Source organism: Dermacentor variabilis, chromosome 3 (genome assembly GCF_050947875.1).
Source record: "Dermacentor variabilis isolate Ectoservices chromosome 3, ASM5094787v1, whole genome shotgun sequence".
Taxonomy (NCBI): Eukaryota; Metazoa; Arthropoda; class Arachnida; order Ixodida; family Ixodidae; genus Dermacentor; species Dermacentor variabilis.
In genome coordinates this window covers 202,728,037-202,746,493 of record NC_134570.1, presented here as the reverse complement: position 1 = coordinate 202,746,493, position 18,457 = coordinate 202,728,037, and the positions used below count along the sequence as shown (strand labels likewise).

At 45.8% G+C, this 18,457-nt stretch overlaps 1 protein-coding gene across 1 annotated transcript in view; it reads right to left on the bottom strand.

Moving 5' to 3' along the window:
- Nucleotides 1–4,650: 4,650 nt before the first annotated feature.
- Nucleotides 4,651–18,457, bottom strand: part of LOC142576596 (fatty acid synthase-like) — a 192,089-nt gene continuing 178,282 nt past the window's right edge. The window contains exons 23-24 of the mRNA XM_075686790.1: nt 6,222–6,458; nt 4,651–4,926 (exon numbers count right to left, since the gene is read on the bottom strand). Of these exons, the coding sequence (XP_075542905.1) occupies nt 4,730–4,926; nt 6,222–6,458 (434 nt within the window). The 3' untranslated portion in view covers nt 4,651–4,729. The remainder of the gene's footprint in view (nt 4,927–6,221; nt 6,459–18,457) is intronic.

Below are 18,457 nucleotides of genomic sequence, written 5' to 3'. Positions count from 1 at the left end.
GCCGAAAGCTGAAGAGAGGAAGGAAGAAAAAAGCGTGAGGCACGAGAGGAAAGAGCGTGCGCTGCGGGAGCTCGGAAGACTGGCGACAACGATGAGGTGCCGGTTCGTGGACCGGAAAAAAGTAAAGTGTGCCCAGGCAAAGCCAGGAGGCAGCCCTGCTATTCCAAGGGACCGGACTGTTCCAGGGATGTCTACGGACGATGGTCCACGGTCGAGATGAGCCTGGTGAGAGGACCCGGGCCTGCCGCACAACCTGGGCCCCACTGACCGTTGCTGAGCGCGGCTCCTGCGCCACGGCCCGACCGACGCTTCCCGAAGAGCGCGGCTACAGCAACCGTTCCTAAGTGCTGATCCAGCACCCGGCCCTACTGACGCCTTCTGGAGAACGCAGCTGGAACCCGTTCCACGACAGTGCTGGTCGCGGCTGCCAAGCGTCGCGTTTAGGCCAACGTCGACAAGGGGCCCTGCGGTTCATCCACGGCCGCATCCTCGGGAATGACCCTGACATCTTGGCCGATGCAATCTTTCTCGGTGAACCCGCGTTTATACGCTCATAGTGACTCTGACTTATCGCGTCGTGAATGGGTGAAGTAGCGAAACGTGCAGAGCAATTCTGTAGCTGTGATGGCACCGGGCTTGTTGATTCTGAGTTTTAATTGTTTCTGAGTTTTATGACGTTTTATTCTGAGTGCTTCTTCATGTGCTGTAAATATAATGTATGCCACGGCGGCCGCATTTTGATGCGAGCGAAATGCCGAAACACCCGTGTACTTAGGTTCAGGTGCACGTTAACGAACCTCAGGGGGGTTGAAATTTTCGGAGTCCTCCACAACGGCGTCCCTCATAATACGAAATTGGTTTTGGCAAATAAAACCCAATAATTTAAAAATATAGTTTCTGAAATCTTATGAGAGAGCAGTGAGAAACAATCGAATTTCGTCTGCAAACGGCTCTGTCTAATATTCGCACCTGGACTGCCCTTGCATGCACGATATCCTTCCAAGAACCTGACATCACACTCCCCTCGTCTTCAAGAACTTTTCGGCAGTGCAAGACATAATTTCTCAATGCCGCCGCTTCAAAGAAGCCAAAAGCCATCGCACTGCCCACCACTTTTCTTGCCTTCCTAACACGGCTGCAACATCATCTACCTGTGAGGACGTCCGTCTATCACCCGTGCCCGATGTATCCGACAGTATTGTGGGCATTATGCGGGGTAGATTGGAGCTGCCTCTCTAGTTGCTGCTCAGGTTGGCGGCTCAGACGATTCCCACCCAAAAATTTCCCTCATCTAGACCATTGTACGGCAAGACTTGGACAACGTTGGACTCCAGTCAGTTTGCCCAGTCAACAGGCCCGACTACCGATCACCTAGCGTACCGGATCTACCAAGAACTTCGGAAGAAGATCGATACGTGGGCTAGTTGGTAATGCATTATTATAAAGAAGTTGAGCGTTTAAAACACACAGGACGTAGTAAAAAACAACACACACCACACGCGCGTGTGGTGTGTCTTTCTTTTTTCTACTTCCTTTGTGTTTTTAGCGCTCTAAGTTTTTATAACAAGAATTTCCTACGCTCCTCCTGGTTATCGAAACAGGGAAGAATGGCGCACTTCTGATGACAGGCCTATCTACTTCTGCTGTGGACGCGTTGGACATATTTCCTGCTATTGTCGCAGTTCATAGACCTCAAAGCCTTGATCACGCTCTAGACATAGCCGGCGCCGTCCTGGCAGTCCCTGCCCACCGACAAACATTCAAGACACTGCAATATCTCTACCTGTACGACCAAACCATTCCCCTTCGCCACGCCCACGTCTTTCCTGCTCGGCTCTACCTCGTCGCTCCCCTTCTCCTTCTTACCCCCTTCCCTCGCTACTCGCAAAACTAACGGACTCAGCACCGAGAGGCGCCATGAAGACCCGACGTGAAATTCCTCTGCTTACACTTCCTGGCCATCACAGCTTCTTGAACTTGGGCGTGGACGGCACACCCGTAATAGCATTGATTGAAACAGGGGCACACATATCAGTTATAAACTCGAACTTCCGCACGCGGCTAAAGAAAGTTATAACTCTGGTCCCTTTCGCAGGCTTCGGCGTAGCACATGGTAGAAGTCCTGCTGTCACTGGGATGTGTGCGGCCCATGTTACTGTAGCCGAACGCCATACTTCTGTTTGTTTTGCATCTCGAAGCAGTGCCCACACGAAATCATCATAGTCTTCGATTTTCTGTCGGCACATTCGGCTGTCATTGACTGCTGTGCGGGCGTTGTCCATATTTCCCTAACGCTAGCCGCTGACTTTCCTGATCCTACGTCAAGTCGGCTATGTTCAAGCGACTACTTTCTCCTACCTCATTGAGCCGTGACCTATATTGTCGTTTCACCCGATACACCTGTTGCCGACGGCGATTACATCGTGTCACCCAACATCAGCATCCGCCTCTCGCATAGCGTCGCTTTCCCACACATGGTCGTCCGTGTAAAACACAATGCCACCTGTCTTCCGGTGGTTAATTTCGCCCTCTGCCCTGAAATGCTACCTCTGAGCGACTACCATATTTCTGCCTTAACTGGTGAAACTGCGTCTCCTACCTCTGTTGGTTCGGGCAATACAAGTGGAATACTAGAGCCTTTCCGGACAATGAACGCTCCTGACCTTCTCACCCGCTATGGGGACGCACTTCGTCGCGTTCTCGTTTCTTAACGAGACATTTTGATCTCGATGACTGGCCACTGGGTCAAACGTCCGTTGTGAAACATCGGATACACGCGGGTCACGCCAGCCCTATCCAGCGACAGCCCTACCGTGTCTACCGTACTGGGCGCCAAGTCATACAGAAGGAAGTCGACAATATGCTTGCCCAAGATATCATTGAGCTTTCATATAGCCGTTCGGCATCCCTGCTCGTGCTCTTCAGAAAGAAGAATGAGAGCTGCCGTGTCTGTGTCGACTCTCCCCATCCCAACAAAGTAACAAGAAATACATGTATACAGTGCCACGGATATACGATGTTCTTCATTGTTTACATTGGGCAAAATGTTTTTCTTCAATAGACCTTTACTCCGGGTACTGGCACATTGTAGTTGATGACATGGACCGTGAAAAGACCTCTTTTTCACGCCTGATGTCCTATATATGTTTAAAGTGACGCCATTCGGGTTATGTAATGCCCCGGCTATATTAGAACGTATGAAGCACGCTCTCCTTCACGGTTATATGTGGTTGGTGTACCTGTACTACTTCGAGGACCTTATCTTGCATTCCCCTAACTTTTACCCCGCACTTCCACTAAAATATTACGGGGTAAGAGAGGTTTAAATGTCTTTACAGGCATTTACAACGCATTCACTGGCATAGACCATGGAAGAAAGTCCGCATGACATCAGCGGCCATCGTCGTCGTCTTCTGTACTCTCCTCAGCTTTGTCTCTGGCTGTGCTTGATAACAATATGTTTAATTAAATGATGAGTTTTCAGGGAGAGTCCAGCTATTCTTTTACATTACCAATCGTCATCGATGGCATCTGAGCAATTTTTACACTTTTTGTAATATTTCCTACGTATAATGATAACTTTCTGACAGCGTTGCATGCAGATCTTTCTATCTGAGCCAAGTTGTGAGGACACGCTTCACAAAAGTGGCACTAGTATCTCTACTTCCAATGCATTGAACGCCTTTGAACTGACACCGACTTTCATTGCACACTAAGTGATGCTGGTTAGGGAGTGTTACCCAAATGACAAAAGTAATGACACAAGAATAAACCGGGCTATTTTCAACGACTCTTTTTGAGCAACTTCTTACAATATTTTGCTTTATGTAGAAGCATTCCTCCTATTCGTTCGGCTAGTCTGGCGGTTCCAGCGTCATCGAAACAACAAAGTCGCCTAAAGACAACAATTTTGCGAAGATGTTGCGATACTGAAAAAAACGCAGAGGCTAAACAGAAAAGTAGCTTAGCTTTGTTAACTGTATCGACTAGAGCAAGCATCTACTACCGAGCCTTCCGCAGGAATTTAAGACTAGTACTAGGGTATCTACAAATTAAGCGGTCCTCTAACACTATTATGTACGGAGCGGTCCTTGTTGCGCCGCAAGTAGTTCCAGTTCTCTTTTCTTTACTCGTGTTCTCACACGTATCCTTAAAGTAGATCGCTGCTGAGAGACCTGTCAGGATTTATGACTTTACCATGGGATACTTACGGGGAAAACAAGAAACAGCAAAAGAAGCGATAAATTATGAGCATCATAAAGAGCGCGACAAAATGTGCTTGTACTTTTTTGGTCATTGCTAAACTTCCCACTCGCACTTTTTTCAGCTATCTAGCTGATTGGTGTTGCGGCTTGTTTTGTGACGCAATGTTCAGTATGCCGAGTGGGACGACAAGGCAGTTTGTCTGACATAGAAACATGAGATACGTTATTGGGTGCTGGTTTGAAGACGCACAGCAGGCTAGAGATTCCTGCACCAATAGTAACTGTTGGCAACTTATCCAGCATTTTTGTGCAGTTGGTACACCGTATTCATTGTCTGTTTCCTGCTTCATGTATGGTGCATTCGTCCGGGCTACAAATGCAAGTTTTGAGTACAGGCAGTCAAAATGAATAGGTTACCAGAGTGAACTTTTCAATATAAGCAACCATGTTTAATAAATGTGAGTGCGCATATTGTGAAATTCTTTGCCCTGTAGAAAGTGATTCCAATGCTACCTCGTATCCTTTCACATATGCCCCTTCGCTCTGACGTCCTCGCTGATCTGGCGAAGCTGGTTGATGCTAAGTTGCCTGACCTCTTGCATTGACATTGATATCCCGCAGTCTCGCTCGATTGTTTGCTTCACCTCGACGGCCGTAAGGGAGTCCATGCCAATCTCTCCTAAAGCAATATCTGCGTTAAGAGTTGATGCATTCTTGTCACCTGCAAAGTAAGTGGAAAATCGGTGGTGCTGACGCCATAAAATACAGCTTATAGCTACCGCTGTTCCGAAAATTGAGCGAATACTCTTGTTTTGTGTCTGTAACCTTAAAGAACGATAGATTTTTTTCCCTATCGCAACATTTGTTGTACCAGCGCTGTATATCTAGCGCTCCTGGCGAAATTATTAGACATTAGTTTTTTGTATACTATAGCCTATTATTAATACGTGTAACATCGGCGTTTGAACTGGCAATCGCTTATGAGGTATTCCATTTTCTCCATAGTGCGTCATACAACTTTCACTGGACGTATGTTCATATTTTCATAGCATAGTGGTAAACGATGACCAATACAAGATTCAGTGTTTATATATATTATATATCTAATTTTTTTCTAAGACATATATATTGTAAATTGTCCTGCTTGGACCATATTGGTCCGCAGTATGTGATATATTTATATATATTTATATATTATTACATACTGCCGTTCTTTGCATCCAAGCAGATGGGCAGTTTCAAAATTACAGATAATAAGTAAGTGACAACGCAACATGTTTATATATTAGTGCAATATTATCGCTACAATAGCATATATACATGTGTTACGAGCCATCTCCTTGGGCTAACAATGAGGACTGAAGACAATGAATGGCCGGGACATTGCGCGCGTTAAGCCATTCCTGTAAATAGTCTCTGTTTACAAACAGTGTTTCGCTTTCATCTACTTCACGCCCCGTCACAATATATATGCAAGTCGGTCTATTGCAGTGATAGAAACAACCCCTATTGCACATAAAATACCGCTGCTACTATAATTGAGTCTCTTATTTTGCACGTCGTGGCAAGCTCTGTTTCTGCTGATGCTAATCGATGGAGTTCTTGGGACGTTTAATAAAGGAGTCCATAAGACTTTGCTCTAGATCTCTGTAGACATAATGACAATCTGATGAGTCCGACGAATCGAGCATGGCCAAAACAGCAATATTGGAGCAAGGAGCACGAAAACACCGGGTAAAAAAAAAAGATGTAAACTAGGTACGTGTGCGATGCAGCGCCTTAACATTTATTTGGGCTAGTTCACTTCTTCATGACCTGCCTAATACTATTTCCATAATTAAACGCACTTTTGGGTGCACTGCTGTTCTTTTTGTGGTCCCTTTTGTGCTTGTGTACTACACCTATTCTTTCTGTTTTTGCGACACTCGCTGCGTTATTACCCCGATGAAAGCCCATTGCAATCTGCTTGGCTGCATAGAGAAAGCGATAATCCAAACGTGAAGCAGGGTGCCTCACCGATGATGTGCAGGACAGAATCGACGACGTTGTGCATATCGTTTCCAATCGCTTCGCTGAATTCATCCACCTTTACGCAGCTGGAAACCACGGTATGGCTCGCGTTCAATAATTGGTCCATCACAGTCATGCATGAGGTGATTCGCTGTGGCACCGTACCGCTGATGAATGCGTCGTCACCCATTCTCTCGTGGAACACTCCGACATCAGCGATGGCACCCCATTGGATTGCCAAACCTGCAGCGACGGAAGGTTTTTGCACGTATAGCTAGAATAAACCATCAACGGCACATTAAAATAATGCTTAGGAAATCAATGGCGACACAACGGTACAACTAGGACAAAGAGCTCAATAGGTTCAGTCGTACTGGAGCAATGAAATACATGAACGAAGTGGGTAAAATTGACTTTCGCCATATTGTTTTATATGAAATGGAATATTATGCATAGCCACCAAGATTCAGTTATTTCAGAGAGAAATATGTTATTATTGGCTGAATCACGTTCAGTAAGGATACCGCTTTCCCATAAAGGTGTAGAAGGTAGCGGTAACATGTCCACGTAGCAAGGACCCAGCTGATGCTGGTCCTTCTCTTATTCTTCTTCTGCCTCTTCCATAATAAAACTTGTAAGATTATTTTAATGTGTCACATAAGAAGGAGCTTTTCAAGGCCTCACATTCACATGGGTAGCAACGCATTAGCGCAAAACAATTATTATGTCCCTTAGTATGCTGAGTAGGTCTGCTTCATCTGAGTGGTCTTGACGAGAAAACGTCTTACGAGGAAAAGCAAATCTGGTCGACCGCATTTTGTTTGCCACGTATGACAAGCGTATTGCTACGTGGATGTATGGGAGCTGCCAGAAAGTTGAAATGTAGAAGTCTCTCACGATGGGAATCACCGTCGCTTTTCAACATTCATTTATTTGTGATACCCACAACCGGTCATATTCGTCGACTGCAGTATCGCATCTTCTTGTCTCTGAATTACACGAACAGTCGTCATTTATCGTGACTAGACGTCGTGCATGGAGCCCCGTACAAAGCGCCAATAGCAAAAGGTAAACAAAATAATGTCGCAGTTTAGCCCGGAAGGTGAAGCGTCAATTGCGATACCAAATTAGTAGACAGCTTTACGAAGTAACTATAGTAGTTTTATCTGTAGTGCAAACTTGGAAAGATTCGCTTACTAACTGAAATAACGAGCATGGTGTCAGGGCGTACAAGTAAACATGACCACATCCCACTCGATGACCTCGGAAACTCGCTGTCAAAACGCCCGCGTGAGCAAGCGCAGCAGCAGCAGCGAGCGAATTGACCTTCGTGCAGTCTATCGCTTATACTGAAGAGCGGTGAGAACACAGCGCGCACGAAGCTATGAGCTGTCTGCAGATTCAACATACGGGCAAAGTACGCACTTGTTGGCGGAGTCGAAGCCGCCTCACCTCCCTCCCGTACGGCCTACACGCTTTCTTCCATATATGGCGCGCGAGGTTGTGCCGAGATCGTCAATTCCCCTTGCGCCCGGTCGCGCAATGTGCAGCTGCTGCCGGAGCACAACGCCGCCCCCCCCCCCCCCACCCTCCGTGCCTCCCATCCCGCCACGGCCGTTCCCGCGGTGGAAGACGGCGAGCTTATTCTCCACTTTCCTTCTTCGAGCTAGATTGAGCCGCGATCGTCGGCGTCCCTCGCGTGGTTTCACTAGCATATGCAGCATACTACGCGCGACGAAGTTGGTATCGCCCTTGGACTTTATACGGCACACCACGGCGACAATGACGCCGACAGCACAAATTTGGCTGGAGTGAGCGTGCTATTCCTATCGCAATAAAAGGATGCTACTGACCCTCCATCGGTCAGAGGTAAGCCTGTGTGGTTTCCAACGGCATACTCCTGTAACGGCATGCATCCGCACTCAAGCGGCGATGGTACATGCAGTTTTGTATTTCTCCACCGTATGGTGAGAACTAACGTGAAGCTATAGCTCGGGGCAAACTCTGATTGCCTACTGAATTGCAGGTAAAATGCAGAAATGCTATTAAGGGGCAATCACTCAGCCGATTCAAACGAACTTTGTTGCATTTGAGAGAGAAAGATATGCTATCGTGACTGAAGTATGGAGCGTTATGATGTAGTTCCTCGCATTATTTGCAAATATACGCGAAATTCATCAAGTTTTTGAAATGTACAAGCACGTAGTTTAACAATATATTCATCAGCGCTGAAAAAGATGTGGCATTTATGTGTGCTTCATCTGTTAGGGAATTAACCGGCAATACGAATTTAGAGCCTACGCGAAATTGCTACAAATTCATAGAGAGGTTTGCAGAAGTTCTATCCACAAATTAGCGATATCTTTCACAGGATTGTTTAATGCATCGAATTTGCCCGTATTGAACGTGCGTTTGTTATGGGCACGATGCAGTAAGAGTCCTTGACGCCTTTAGGTGGCACCGGCTACTCTTCGTCGCTTGATAAGCAAAAATATTGTCAAAGAACTTGCAACAAATCTCGGCCCAAAAGACTCACAAGAACACTCAGTCAGCACTATCTCAGACTCAATACGGGAGTCTAGGGACCCATAGTAAGTGAACATGTATACGTTTGCACATGTAAACCCATGTGCTTCTTATTGCTGGAGAAAGCATGAAGACGTTCAGTTTCACAGACGACTGCACAGACCGTAAGTGTGCTCATACATAACATACCACATGTTTAGACAAACTAACAAGCAGAGACCTACATCATATATGCATCTTTTAGCGAACAATAGACTTTAATATATATCTAAGATACTGGTGGTTTCTAAACAGAACTTTAAAGCGACAAGCGCTTTTCTTTGAAACCGCGCTGTTGGTCAAGGGCCAAGTTTTTTTTTTATTGTAGGGTGAATAGCATTTCATCTGCCCTAAATTTTTTTCTTGCGGTTTCGTGCCTCGGGAACTCGAGGAGGAGTTGGTGCACATCTTCGTCTGAGTGGCCGCACATGATCTGCGCACTAGGGACACGTCTAATCCTGCACAAAAGAGCGCCGTGCATATGCTGTGCCAAGTGGCACACGGTGCCGTATATTCCCAAGGTTTCTATTATCCCTCAGTTAACATGCATTAAAACAAATCTTTGCCTATGTTTTTTTTTGTAAGACAAGTGCGGGTTGATAATCACTAAAATCTCCCATTCTTGTGCTTTCTCTACGCATGCTTTATTAGGCGCAGCGCCCCTGGTATAGCAAAAAGTTCAGCGACCACGAAAGGTGTCACTCGTGATAAATGATATATTTACTGTGATGCCAAGTGTGGTATCACGAATGCTAATGGAGAGCAGTTATCATGGCACGATCCGCCTGTATACACTTAGACGTAGTGGGGATATAAGGAGTAAACCTGGTATAGTTCAAGTTCTTGAGCGCCTATCGCAAACATGTCTCTCTTAGCTATTATTCCCTCGATCAATATATCTATTTTGGGTGTTGCAGCGTCCAATCAGGTGAAGAAGTATGCGCTTTCTATAATTAAAAGATTGTATTACTGTAGGTGCAGCTGACTGAAATGTGATATCCGTTATACCTACACACCTACATATTATTGCTATGTTACTGAGTCGTAAACTTGATTCTTTAGTATTTCATTTTAGTTGCCAAATAAGATGACTCGATGACGCGGGCAAGACGGCGATGCGCTAATGGAAAGGATGAACCATGCTGCAGCAGTAAAATAAATCAACAAGAATATGGACGTTTTAGTGAGAAATGCACCTCTTGCTTTTGGCAATATGGTATCACGCCCCTTTGGAAAAAGTCGGCCAAACAGCAAGACCGAAAATTTCTGGGCGCATCTCACCTCCTTATCTTACGTGAAAGCAAAGCTTCTATACTTATTGAACTGAATGCACGCGTCGTTCGGGAGAAAGAAATTATAAGTAATGGCGGCGTCTGCGCCTACGAATCTGCACAGTCTGCTTAGACGGGCTCTGCTACGCCAAGACAGAACAATAAAAATTCTCGCCACGATGACCAAGAAAGCGGGAACGATATCGATGTTGCCTCCAGCGAGCGCGCGTATATTCTGTCGTTACCCCTGTTTCGCATAAGTGTTTTATAAAAAGTCTCGAGTATAAGCTACTCCTCAACTACATAATAATGCTTGCATTCTCTAATGACATTTATTTTGAAACCAGCAGGGGAAAAATAAAGTAAGAATGACGTTTCTCGGGAGATCTGGTCGTTCATAGGCTGCTGCGGTGCACTAGGAAGACAAGGAGAGAGTGAGGCACAGAAAGGCGAAAATCTCCCGTGTGTGTATTTGTGTGCTTCACTCCCATCTTGGCTTTCAAGCGCCCCCAAGCTTAGGCCGAATAGTGATCTAACCTACTTGATATGTATAAAAGTCTAGCGTATTTGCGATCTCTAATTTATGATTTTTCTATTTCAAGAATATATACATTATCTCTTCATATTGTTTCTTTTGAGGCCCTGGTTTCATTAAATTCCAGCCTTTCATTCCACCAAATACTCTACACTTCCCTTGGTCATCCCGAGCGCTGACCAGTCAACTCTCCTATGACCCTTGAAACTCAGCGCTTCTAAAAGGCGGCCTTAAGCGGAAGGTTTAGCTCGAGCAAACTTTAATGCCGCCTATCCGTATACGTGTGGAACGCAGAAGTGCTTTTAGCCGACGGCCTTTTCACTAACTGCAGTAGGTTTTGTTGCATTTGAGAGAGGTAGTTTTAGTCTAGTGACTACTGGAAAGAAAATTTAGATTTAAAACCTACATTGGTCATAACATTGCCGAAAATTTGTGTTTCAGAAAAATGCAAGCATAAAGTTTGCATATTCGTAATTCTGCACCAAAAACAAGCATCGCTGTTTTACAAGCTGCACTTGTTATGGCATCTTTTGCCGAAAAATGTGGTTGATTAATTTATACCTCACATGATATTACGTTTCTCGTGTTGTTTTACAGAAGCCCTACTGGCACATTAGTGGTGTAATTGAGAGCTATGTATATACTTAAGTTTTATCCACTTTTGATGTGTTAGTAGGTGCAGTGTAAAAAAAAAAATGCGAATTCGGTTTTCATGGATGAGTTAAGGAAAGGTGTAACTCATAGAATTGTTTTTGAAATTTGAAATTTTAGTAACATTTATTGCAAAATTGACAACCTAAGTAGAAAATCGGCCTCCAATGGTCACAAGATTATGACGTGTCCCTTTAAAAGTAATAAACCCCATCAAATTCATTAAATTTGTTGTAGTGGTTGCCGAGAAAAATTATTTACCGGTTCCCGTGTATAAGGTAAGAGCCGCTGGGCTGAAGCTTCTCAAGAAGAATCTTTAGTTTGGGGCCAACTTTGATGCTAGCTGTTCAGCCATATAAGATTCAGAAGCGTGTTTATCCCACTCGACCTGTTTGAATTCAGTTGCTTTTGTACTCGAAATTGAAAATAAAATTCTAGTGACTGGCGGAAGAGAAATTTTGCTTTTAAACATGGAGATTATTTTAGAAATTGCCGATTATTGGTACGCTTAAAAAAAGAGAAGCACGAAATTCAGAAATGTGTAACTTTCTAGCAAAACAGGTATATCTAAGTATTCTAAACGGCTTCTATTGGAGCATCCGTAGCTGACAAATGTGCTTGATTTTTTATAGCTTACGTCAATTTGATACAATCTTTTTAAGGGTCGTGCTAATGTCTTGCTCACGTATTATTAGTATATATTATAGCGTTTTAAAATACATCAATTTCGAGTGCTTCAGGCGCAATATCTGCAGCGTACAGAACTGTGATATCTTATATTCATTGCTGAGGACAGAGTTTAAATGTGATAGTTCCGATTTTCTAAATTTTGCGATTTTCCAAAATTTTTTATTACAAGTAACGGCGTAACTGAAAAATTCGCTTCACATAGTAACTATACTTTTACTTTTTTTCTTCAAATGCCACACACCTCATCAGATTCGGCGCTGCTGTTGCTGAAGAAAACGATTTCTCCGTTCCCATTTGTTTAGATAGCAGCACCTGAGCTAACGCTCCCACCGAAGAGCCGTATTCGCCGATTTTTAAGACAAGATGTTGCTGAATAAACGCGCCTTAAGTCTAGAACGTTTCTCCAGCCAGTGATTGTGAGCGGCAAACCACACATGTTTTGCCGACGAAGTGCCGAGTAACGTTATTTAGAATGTGACGAAGAAGATCGGCGGGCTGAAAAGCCCCGTTGCCATCGCTTGGCACGTACCCAGTTCGTTCGCTGGCTGCGCCCTACCCGCTGGTGCTGAGTTTGTCGCTGCTGCTCTACGAGCCGAATAAACTCCCTTTACAATTGGTGGAGATGCGGGGTACAACCGGAATTCTGGAACTTCGTAATCGGATGCTGTAGCCCGTCTTCATAATGCCGGAAACAACCCGCTGCCCCGGTGACTACCGTGGTCTGCCCCGGCCCGTTGCGGCAACGCGACCCACGCATCTTCAGTGGTACCGAAGACCATGATGTAGAAGACTGGCTCGCTGACTACGACCGGGTGAGCATCCACAACCACTGGGACGACACGAAAAAACTTAATTACGAGTCATTTTATTTGAGCGGTGTCGCCAGCGTGTGGCACCGCAACCACGAACGTGATCTGACGACGTGGACGGCCTTCAAGACTAACGTGACAGAGGTATTCGGGCGCCCCGCGGTTTGTAAGCTTCGCGGCGAGCAACGTTTGCATGACCGTGCGCGACAGTGCGAAACCTGAGGCCAATTACTCAGTAACAGGAAAGGAGTGCCTGGCTATCGTATGGGCTCTTCAAAAATTTCGTCCATATCTCTATGGTCGACGCTTTGGCGTGGTGACGGATCATCACGCTCTTTGTTGGTTGTCCAACCTAAAAGACCCGTCGGACCGCCTCGCTCGATGGGCCCTCCGAATCCAGAAATATGATATCCGTGTCGTCTATCGCTCTGGACGCAAACACGCTGACGCCGATGCCCTCCCGCGCTCTGCAGTTATTTCACACAGCAGCACTTCTGCCGACAGACATCACATCTTACCACTTGACATCCCGGGCATGGCATCGCAGCAACAAAAAGACCCATGGATTGTCATGATATTCGACTTTTTGTCAAATCCTCCGGCAACTTCGGTACCTCGAGCGTTACGCCGACAGGCGCAGCATTTCGCAATCCGGGACGGACTTTTATACCACCGCAACTACCACAACGACGGCCGCAAATGGCTCTTAGTAGTGCCTCACCACCTACGAAAAGAGTTCTGCTCCGCTTTTCATTCTGACCCGCAGTGTGGTCACGGCGGACCGTCAAAAACCTACACACGGCTTCGCCTACAATATTATTGGCGGGGGATGTACACCTTTGTCCACAAATACGTACGCTCCTGCATTGCCTGCCAGCGACGCAAGTGCGTCCCGCATCTCTCCACCGCACCTCTCCAACCACTTCCCTGCCCAGCTCAGCCATTTGACCGTGTCGGCATTGATATATACGGGCCTCTTCCATCTACTGGCGCTGTCAACCGATGGATTATTGTCGCCGTAGATCATTTGACACGGTATGCTGAAACCACCGCCTTGCCTGCCACATCAGCAAAAGACATCGCCTCATTCATTCTAAACAACTTCGTCCTCCGCCATGGCGCACCTCGTGAACTGATGAGCGATCGGGGCCGCGTATTCTTCTCGGATGTACTGCAGTCACTCCTATCTGAATGCCAAATTATTCACCGCACTACTACTGCTTATAATCTACAGACCAATGGCTTAACAGAACGATTCAACAGAACTCTTAGTGACATGCTATCAATGTATGTTGCATCTCACCACTCCAACTGGGACCTTGTACTTCCGCTCGTCACTTACGCATATAACACTGCCTCTCAAGCCACTACCGGATTCTCACCATTCTTTCTGCTTTACGGCCGCCATTCCTCCAGCACCATTGATACGGTTCTCCCGTACCGGCCGGACCCTGCTGAATGATCACCTGTTTCTGCGGTTGCTCAGCACGCCGAGCAATGCCGACAACTGGCCCATTCTTTGACGTCTGCTCAACAGTGCCGCCAAAAAGAACGCCTTGACCTCAATCCTCCCGCTCACCCCTTCCCCGTCGACTCACTCGTGTGACTTTGGGTCCCGCCTGTTGCTGCTCCTGGCCTTTCGTCCAAGCTCCTCCCGTAGTACCACGGGCCCTACCGCGTGGTTGCACAAACATCACCAGTGAACTACGTGGTCGAACCCGTATCGCCATCTTCCGATCTGCGTCGTCGGGCGCGAGAGACTGTGCACACTGACCGGCTGAAGCAGTATTACGATCCGCCCACCTCTTCCTAGGTCGCCGGCATGGCTGCTCTTCAATTCCGGAGGTGATTGTGACGAAGAAGATCGGCAGGCTGAAAAGCCCCGTTGCCATCGCGTGGCACGTACCCAGTTCGTTCGCTGGCTGGGCCCTACCTGCCGGTGCTGAGTTTGTCGCTGCTGCTCTGCGAGCCGAATAAACCCCCCTTTACAAGATGCAGGGACTGCTTTCGCGCCGTCGCGGTGTGTTTTCATTCTCTTGAACCGAGATGGAAAGTAGAGAAGGCGAATGTTCTAGAACAATGGGATTAAAGGGCGTACGTCTACTTTGTTCCTGCATAAGTGTAATATGTTTGCTTCCATATGACGTGTTATAATCAATTTATTGAACTTCAGAATGGTATTCTACTTAGCTAGACGGTCAATGGTTACGGCGATATTGAAGATCTGAACTAAAGACGTGGACGTTCCAGTCGATAGTTGAACGATGTATTGGGCCACTATAACGTAATGCTATTCCACGGTATTTTCTTCATTAACCATCCGCGATTGGTCAAAAACGTTTCGGGCCATACCAATTTCGCCTGCCTGTCACGAAACGTCACGAAAACCACGATATTTCCCACCTCATGAACACAAGTACACAGCATTACGCATGATTAGTCGTAACAAGAAAAAAATTTCTCTTTACTGTTCTACGCCTTTGTCACGATAAGGTTTCCGCAATTGTTCAAAATTTTCTCGCGCCAAGGCTTCTTCGCCATCATGTCACTTGAAGTCGCAAAAACACAGGAAGAAGAGCAAAACGAGAACAAGGTGAAAGCAGGAGCCTCAGGAAATCACTATGGTCTAGAGATGCATTAATATGCCGAACGAAACAGATAGTTTTTAGTATAGTCAAAGAATGCCCCTTTCCAATAGAAACAGGGGCCGAATTCACAAAGCTTTTCGTACGTAAGTGCTGCTTTTCATTGGCTGATCACCTTCGCTAATAATATGTCCTACATCACTACTGGCTGGCACGAACGTTTTTAGCGTAAGAACCTCTTGTGAATACGAGCCCAGAAGTTTAAACACATTAAATCCTGGTGTTTCGCATGCCAATACCACGATATGTTTATGAGGCCTACTGTAGGCGACCAGGACGTTGTTTGTAGTATTATCGATAAAACAGCAATTCAGATGCAAATTCTAGTGGGAATTTCACTCTGGTTGCAAAGTAAGACAATATCTGGCTCCACAACTCACCGACAGCTTGCATGAAAGTAAAAAAAAAAAGAAAAAAAAAATATTCCTTGAACCTTCATGCAGCCTCGGCGCCGCGGTCATCTCGTTCCTTTCTTTTGCCTGTGTGCATGTGTGCACATTGGGCGCGATAACATAAAGCTAATCCAACCCTTTCTATTCCAATTCTGCAATCAGTCTCCCACGATTGGTAAAAACTTTTTCGAGTCACCAGCCACTGCACCTGTATGTCACGCGACGTCACAAAGACTGTGAAAATTCCCTATCTAATATGGTATGTTCACACTGATTATGCATGATTAGACCGAACGAAAGAAAAATAATATTTTCTGATTCAACGCCTTTTTGCCGTTAGCGAAAAAGGCGTCTGAGCAATTGCTGTTTGTCAAGCGTTTTTGAGCTACAGCCATTTTACCTGTCTGTCACGCGACGTCATAAAGCCACGAAAAAATGACGACCATTGCACTCTGTGAAGATAAAATGGCAGCTCACCGACAGTCAAAGATCTCGCACGAAAGGAAAACTGCTGTAGCTGCTATTCGATTTTCACTGCGCGGAATGGTTGTCTTTTTTTTTTCTTGGGAGTGTGGCGTCACGGCTCCTTCGGAGATGCGCGGGCTCGCGATTGTCGTTTTCGTCCAGCATCGCGAGAATGTTCTTCATCGGTGGTCATATCGCGCCGGCGCCGTTTACACTCTTCGTTGCTGTTCCCGCGGACTCTCCTCTTAGGCATGTTGTTCTTCGGGTATACGAACTATACGTGTCCACCGCACCAATGGGACAGCCGTTTTTAGAGCCGATACCTTTCCTGTTTACATAGAGCGATAACCTTGACGTCACGCTATTTCTCGCGGCGAACTTTCCGATCTGTTCCGCATTTTGACGTCTCCGGCGCCACACTGCACCCGTACGTGATCACACACAAAGCAAGCAATGAAACCCATTGCGTATGGATTTGCTAGAAATCGCTAAGTCCGTTTCTGCTGCCAGACGCCGAAAAATCTACGGTAGGTTAGTGATAGAGCATTCGCTATGAAACTCGCCACGCCAAAGTGACATGTACTTGTTAAGGGCGTATTAAAATGCCGAACGAAAGTGAAAATTTTCTTTACTTGCTGGAGACTGTCCCGTTCCAAAAAGAATAGAAGATGGCTGCCGCCGAACGGTTTGGCACTGGCTACTCGGATATGCCGGGGAGTAGGAATTTATTTGCGTATAAGATCGCTCTGCCAACTCTACGTTGCTGAGAATTCGTTTTAGCGGCATTTTTAACCTTCCGTTCCATGCCGCCGCGATTTTCGACCAGCCACCACAAACTAAGCAAGGAGAAGCGTATCAATGACAGACGCCCTGCACCACCCTCCTCATCCGGCTATCTACTTTCACTGCACTGGCCATCGACACTATCTCCATTTGAGCATGTTCCACGCCTCCTCGCAGCTCATTAGATAAAAAAAAGAAACTGCTCAATGCACACTGTCAGAACAGAATAGAATAGAATAGAACTGGCAGAACTTCCGAAGTTAATCAACAAACGTAAGATAGCTGACATAAGGAAGTATAATATGGATAGAATTGAACATCCTCTTAGGAACGGAGGAAGCCTAAAAGCAGTGAAGAAGAAACTAGAAATTGGCAAGAATCAGATGTATGAGTTAAGAGACAAAGCCGGCAATATCATTACTAATATGGATGAGATAGTTCAAGTGGCTGAGGAGTTCTATAGAGATTTATACAGTACCAGAGGCACCCACGACGATATTGGAAGAGAGAATATTCGAGAGGAATTCGAAATCCCACAGGTAACGCCGGAAGAAGTACAGAAAGCCTTCGGAGCTATGCAAAGGGGGAAGGCAACTGGGGAGGATCAGGTAACAGCAGATTTGGTGAAGGATGGTGGGCAGATTGTTCTAGAGAAACTAGCTACCCTGTATACGCAATGCCTCATGACTTCGAGCGTACCGGAATCTTGGAAAAACGCTAACATAATCCTAATCCATAAGAAAGGGGACGCCAAAGAATTGAAAAATTATAGGCAGATCAGCTTACTGTCCGTTGCCTACAAAGTATTTACTAAGGTAATTGCAAATAGAATCAGGAACACCTCAGACTTCCGTCGAACAAAGGAGCAGGCAGGATTCCGTAAAGGCTACTCAACAATAGACCATATTCACACTATCAATCAGGTGATAGAAAAATGTGCGGAATATGACCAACCTTTATATATAGCTTTCATTGATTACGAGAAAGCGTTTGATTCAGTGGAAACCTCAGCAGTCATGGAGGCATTGTGGAATCAGGGTGTAGACGAGCCGTATGTAAAAATACTGAAAGATATCTATAGCGGCTCCACAGCCACCGTAGTCCTCCATAAAGAAAGCAACAAAACCTTAATGAAGAAAGGCGTAAGGCAGGGAGATACAATCTCTCCAATGCTATTCACAGCGTGTTTACAGGAGGTATTCAGAAACCCGGATTGGGGAGAATTGGGGATAAGAATTAATGGAGAATACCTTAGTAACTTGCGATTCGCTGATGATATTGGATTGCTTAGTAACTCAGGGGACCAACTGCAATGCATGCTCACTGACCTGGAGAGGGAAAGCCGAAGAGTGGGTCTAAAAATTATTCTGCGGAAAACTAATGTTTAACAGTCTCGGAATAGAACAGCAGTTTACGATAGGTAGTGAGGCACTGGA